Source organism: Calliphora vicina, chromosome 5 (genome assembly GCF_958450345.1).
Source record: "Calliphora vicina chromosome 5, idCalVici1.1, whole genome shotgun sequence".
NCBI classification, from domain to species: Eukaryota; Metazoa; Arthropoda; class Insecta; order Diptera; family Calliphoridae; genus Calliphora; species Calliphora vicina.
This window is the reverse complement of record NC_088784.1, coordinates 79,488,405-79,494,384: the sequence shown is the minus strand read 5'-3', so window position 1 is coordinate 79,494,384 and position 5,980 is coordinate 79,488,405. Positions and strand designations below refer to the sequence as shown.

General features: G+C 32.9%; 1 protein-coding gene across 1 annotated transcript; it reads left to right on the top strand.

Moving 5' to 3' along the window:
- The first annotated feature begins 3,776 nt into the window (after positions 1-3,776).
- On the top strand, positions 3,777-4,498 carry LOC135962045 (arylalkylamine N-acetyltransferase-like 2). The gene has a single exon (XM_065513776.1). It carries the CDS (start codon positions 3,790-3,792, stop codon positions 4,444-4,446), a length of 657 nt encoding a protein of 218 aa, XP_065369848.1. The 5' UTR covers positions 3,777-3,789; the 3' UTR covers positions 4,447-4,498.
- The last annotated feature ends 1,482 nt before the right edge of the window (positions 4,499-5,980 follow it).

The following is a 5,980-nucleotide window of genomic DNA, read 5'->3' as shown; positions in this document are numbered from 1 at the left end:
TTACACTATAATGTTCAATAACTAAGCAAGAATAAACGATAGATGTGTACCCTTCAAAATGACATATAAGTTATTAAAAACAAAAACCGCATTCAAAAGATATGACATCTATTGGAAATCCCGCATTATTAAGTCATAAATTTTTGACAATTTTTTATTATCTTCTATCTATATAAATAAAAATCAAATGTCGTTCGTTGGTAATTGCATCAGTTGCGAACGGACGGACCGATTTAGACAAATTTTTTTTTTAAATGTTGGTCATAGTCCAACTTAATTTTTTACGGAATGAAAAATTGACCACGCCCACTTTTTTCGATTTATATAAAATCGGAAAACGGCTACACCCATTTGGCTATTTTTTTTAAGTGTTCGTAGTTATGTAATTTAAGTTTTTACTGAATGAAAAATTGACCACGCCCACTTTTTTCGATTTATCTAAAATCGGAAGTAAAATTGTTCATGTTAGAGATTGTCGAATTTCACGAGAAAAATATAAAATTTTACAATATAAACCTGTGTTTTACACGTTTTACACGGATTTTATTAAAATATAAAACTAAAATTATTAATTAAAATTCGAAAACAAGATCACGAGAAAATATCCATTGAAATAAAATTACATAGCAAATAAAATTACTCATTCGTCTGAAATAAAACCTGATATAAAAGTAGATACTAATATCTTTCTAATCTGTATTTAACTGAATTTTTACTTGTCAAATATACTAGAAAATATGAATTTTCATTTTGACGTTTACAGGCTTTTAATCAAGAAATGGAGCTCGATCTGTGATCACTCATATTTCTGGCCAAAAATTGAAATTTTTATATAAAAACTCAAAATATCTAAATTCGCTAATAGCTTGGCCAATAAGCGTTTAATCAAGAAAAGGAGCTCGATCTGTGATCACTCATATTTCTGGCCAAAAATCGATTTTTTATATAAAAACTCAAAATACCTAAATTCGCTATTAACTTGACCAATAATATTTTAATCAAGAAATGGAGCTCGATCTGTAATCACTCATATTTCTGGCCAAAAATCGATTTTTTTATATAAAAACTCAAAATATCTAAATTCGCTAATAACTTGGCCAATAAGCGTTTAATCAAGAAAAGGAGCTCGATCTGTGATCACTCATATTTCTGACTAAAAATCGTTTTTTATATAAAAGCTCACAATATCTAAATTCGCTAATAGCTTGGCCAATAAGCGTTTAATCAAGAAAAGGAGCTCGATCTGTGATCACTCATATTTCTGGCCAAAAATCGATTTTTTATATAAAAACTCAAAATACCTAAATTCGCTATTAACTTGACCAATAATATTTTAATCAAGAAATGGAGCTCGATCTGTGATCACTCATATTTCTGGCCAAAAATCGATTTTTTTATATAAAAACTCAAAATATCTAAATTCGCTAATAACTTGGCCAATAAGCGTTTAATCAAGAAAAGGAGCTCGATCTGTGATCACTCATATTTCTGACTAAAAATCGTTTTTTTATATAAAAGCTCACAATATCTAAATTCGCTAATAACTTGGTCAATAAGCGTTTAATCAAGAAAAGGAGCTCGATCTGTGATCACTCATATTTCTGGCCAAAAATCGATTTTTTATATAAAAACTCAAAATACCTAAATTCGCTATTAACTTGACCAATAATATTTTAATCAAGAAATGGAGCTCGATCTGTGATCACTCATATTTCTGGCCAAAAATCGATTTTTTATATAAAAACTCAAAATACCTAAATTCGCTATTAACTTGGCCAATAAGCTTTTAATCAAGAAATGGAGCTCGATCTGTGATCACTCATATTTCAGATCAAAATTCGATTACTTATATAAAAACTCAAAATATGTACGTTTATTTACATGTATTCGGTTGTTGCAAGACTTAGGTTCTTTGTCTCTCAGTAACGCTTCTATGTATATTTTATTATATGACCATAAGATTCATTGTATATCAAAAATAACCTAGAGTAACTTCGGGTATTGTGGACTATGCGTCTAATGTGGACCAGTGTCTTTTTTCAGAAACTATTGAAGGTATGATAAAACTGATTTGTCGTACATTTTACAATTTGTTTGAAACAACAATTACACATTTGCTTTCATGAGTTATTGATATGTTGACTTTTTATTCTTGTATTGAAATTAATGCGACAGCTCAACATTTTTTTCGGCTCAAGTAAGAAACAAAATTTGGTACAGTTACTTGGTAGAATTTAATGTTTGGTTGTTTTATATAGTTAAAGTGGACACGTAGTTTTGCATATATTTGGTAAGAATTTAAGCACATTTAGATTATTAGGTAAAAATAACTTTTTACCACTGTAACCCAAGTTCGTGTAATGTGGACCACTTAAATTACTTGATTATGTACTACTGGTCCATATTACCCGACAATAACTATGTACTTTGTAAGCAATCTATCTAAGCCACGAACGCGACTTTTTAGTTTGTATTAATAAAAATATATTGAAATTACATTTTTTAATCATTCATGATTAGCTGGTTCATGAATTTTATGTATTAAATACTAGTCCACATTACCCTCCAATTTTTTTAATGCTGATTTTTGGGTTCCTTACAATATTTTCACATAAATTTTTTATCCTTTAACGGAAAAAATATTCAACTGCAAAAACCATTAGAGAATACATTAGCTAATTTATTGCTTCACAACTCTTTTAATATCCATATATATTGTGGCCAAAATTTAGAAAAAACAAAACGGTAGTCCACATTACCCGAAGTTACTCTAAACCTATATGAATAAAAATTATCATTCAACAATACGTGTTTTTTTTCTTTTTAACTATTTTTACCCATTTCAAACCGCTTTTCACAAATTCACAAATCGAACACATGCATTTTTTTTTTTTATTGGACAGGACAACGTCTGTCGGGTCAGCTAGTGATAAATAAATAAAAAATATAAATGTTCTATCCTCTTACATTTGACAAGGCGATATGGTCTTACTACAGCTTTAAAAATTTAAAGTCCTTTAAGACGAACAACGATCACGAGATGAAAATCTGGAAATGCCGTACGACTATTTGAAGAGTTGGTTACAAACATTTATGGGCTGTATCAGGTGTTAAAAATAGTTTCGACTTTTGTTGTATGGTAAAAACATGATCGGAAAGGTATATTCTGCTGTTTCGAACCTTATGTCACGTTCACCTTGATATAAAATACCGCTTGTCTACAAAATTCAAACCTAATTCAACCAATATACGGATATTGTTAAATCTAATTCCCTACATATAGAGATCCTGAGTATATATGCTTTATATACATATAACCTTTTTAATGGTGAAGGCTATACAAATAAATAAAAGTTAAAATCAAAATGGTTATGTGTGACATACAAACAAACATGCCAAATTAAATATAACACTCATTGATAATAATAAAACGTGATTAAATAATCGAAAATACTTATAATTTTATATCAATACAATATAAGGGGATGGTCCTAGTGTCATTGCTACCGCTTACATCAGTACCTTATTTTTAGATGGAAATTTTTAATTATTTTGGTTGCTATTTTCAAATACACACTCAAATACCCAATATATCTTTCAGACTATCCGAAGAAAGCAGTCTATACTAAGTGTTCTTATCACACCATGGAAAAAAACAATAAAACAAATCTTGAACTGATAAATTTCATTAAACAATATAAAAAAAAATAGAATGCTTAATAATTCGATGGAAACTATTCAAATAAATTAGTTTCATTTGAACGGCACATCAGAAAACTACAAATCAAAATGTGGAATGATGATATTAAATTTCGGGTAGTTCAACCCCAAGAATACGAACAAGTTGTCGATTTCATCATTGAGCATTTCTATCGTGACGAGCCCTTAAGTTGCCTGGAACCCAAAGTTATACCCAGTGCATCCGATCGTGCTGATATATTGGCCTGCTTACTGGGCGGCACTAGCATTTTGGGTGTACAAGTCAAGGAGAATGGCGAAGAGGAGTTAGTTGCTGTTAATACTGCTGTTGCCAAGGATCCCTCTTCCATAGACAAGTACTTTGAATCCGCCGAAAAGGAAGGTAACACCAAGTATGGACAAATTTTGAAATTGTTGGGTGTGGCCAGCCGTGAAGCTGATGTCTTCAATCGTTATGGTGTCGATAAGCTGCTCTACTCGTTTATGACTTGTGTCAAGCCCACAATTCGTGGCAAAAATCTGGGTGTACGCATTAAGCTGGAACTTATGGATTTGGGACGTCGCATGGGCTATAAATTGATGACAGCAGATTGCACTAGTTACTATTCGGCTCGTGTGTGTGAACGCTTGGACTGGGATCGTGTGAATTTTGTCGCTTACAAAGATTATGTGGATGAGAATAATAAACCAATTTTCAGTCCACCTCCACCTCATGTGGGTTTGACATCGTTTGCTAAACGTCTGTAACAAACTATTGTAATTTGTATTTAGTGTAATTTTAGTAATTTATTTTAATTTAATATAAAAAGTTGGATTCTTTTATAGAATAAAAGAAGGTATTTTTTATTTATACAAGTCAAATTATAGAAAGAAAGTTTAGTGATGAATGAAATGATGAAATGAGTGTAGTTTAAAATATATGATAAGAAGACGTATTATTTGTGAGAGCTTTGTCCGCTCTTTAATGCTCATGGGGATGATTAAAAACTTCATTTACTATCGACCTACTGTGACTTGTTTTCAAAGAACGAAAGGATCAAAATATAAGCAGTTATTTACTGATCGAGAGACCAATTATTGATCTCGTTGTACTGCATTCACCAGTTACTATTAGACAATTAATTATGAATTGTGATTGAGAGAGATCAGATTGTCTTTAGTCGTTTATAGTTCCATCTAAGGAGCATCTTCACTTCCCCAACTCATGCCACCAAATTACTCACAAATAGCTCCAACTGGCAGTTCTTTTGGCATGGATAATGAAAAATTGTTGACGATTGATCAGTCATTGGTAACTAACACAGCTCTAATGTTATTACCTTCTGTAACTTGACTAAACAGTTTCTCCTGGGATGTCATGGGGAGTCAAGCTAGCTACAACATCAATCAGTCGTAGTCTCCTCCGAGACAAGTCAGAGAGACCTTAATGTGTAATGGTGTGTGGAGATCATACACATCCGATCATCCATTGGATCGGAGGATCATCTTTGAACGACATTCCTAGAGACGACATCAGTTCGGGGGCCTCATAATACTGCATGAATATCATACATGGATGTCACCCTCTTCCTATAGGAAGTTAGTTGTTGTTGTAGCAGCAGTGATTGCTGAGTTGACAGCCCATGGCCGAGTGAACTCGGGCCATTCCAGTGCGTAGAACTGGCTGTCGTGAGAATGCAGGAAGTTAGTCAGTGATACCAGCTCAATTGGGTCTATAAATTGCTCCCTTTGTGATACCCTAAACGGCTCATATTCCGATCTCGCAATCAGGACCTTTGCATGACTGTGTGTGTATCGGAACACAAAAGTATCCACCCTCGATAGTTCGGTTAGGTCGTACGGAAATGAACAGCCAAATATCGCAGTCCTAGATAGAACAGGACAAATACTAAGGAGCTATTCCACCGTAACTTCTTGGTCTTGCGTCCATAGAAAATCAGTTTTTGACATATCTGTGTGTGTTTTGGTACTAAACCAATTCTATGAATAAAAGAACGAATTCATCATCCTAGTATCCACTTATTCATCCGTTAGTTCGTGCAAAATGAACAGCCAAATATCGCAGTCCTAGTTCCTGATAGAGCAGGGCAAAGACTAAGGAGAAATTCCACCGTCACTAGTTCCTGATAGACAAATTCTTGGTCTTGCGTCCATAGAAGACACAGACAAGGACCTGCTGCAAAATCGGATTTTGACATATCTGTGTGTGTTTTGGTACTAAACCAATTCGATGAATAAAAGAACGAATCCATCATCCTAATATCCACTTATTCATCCATTA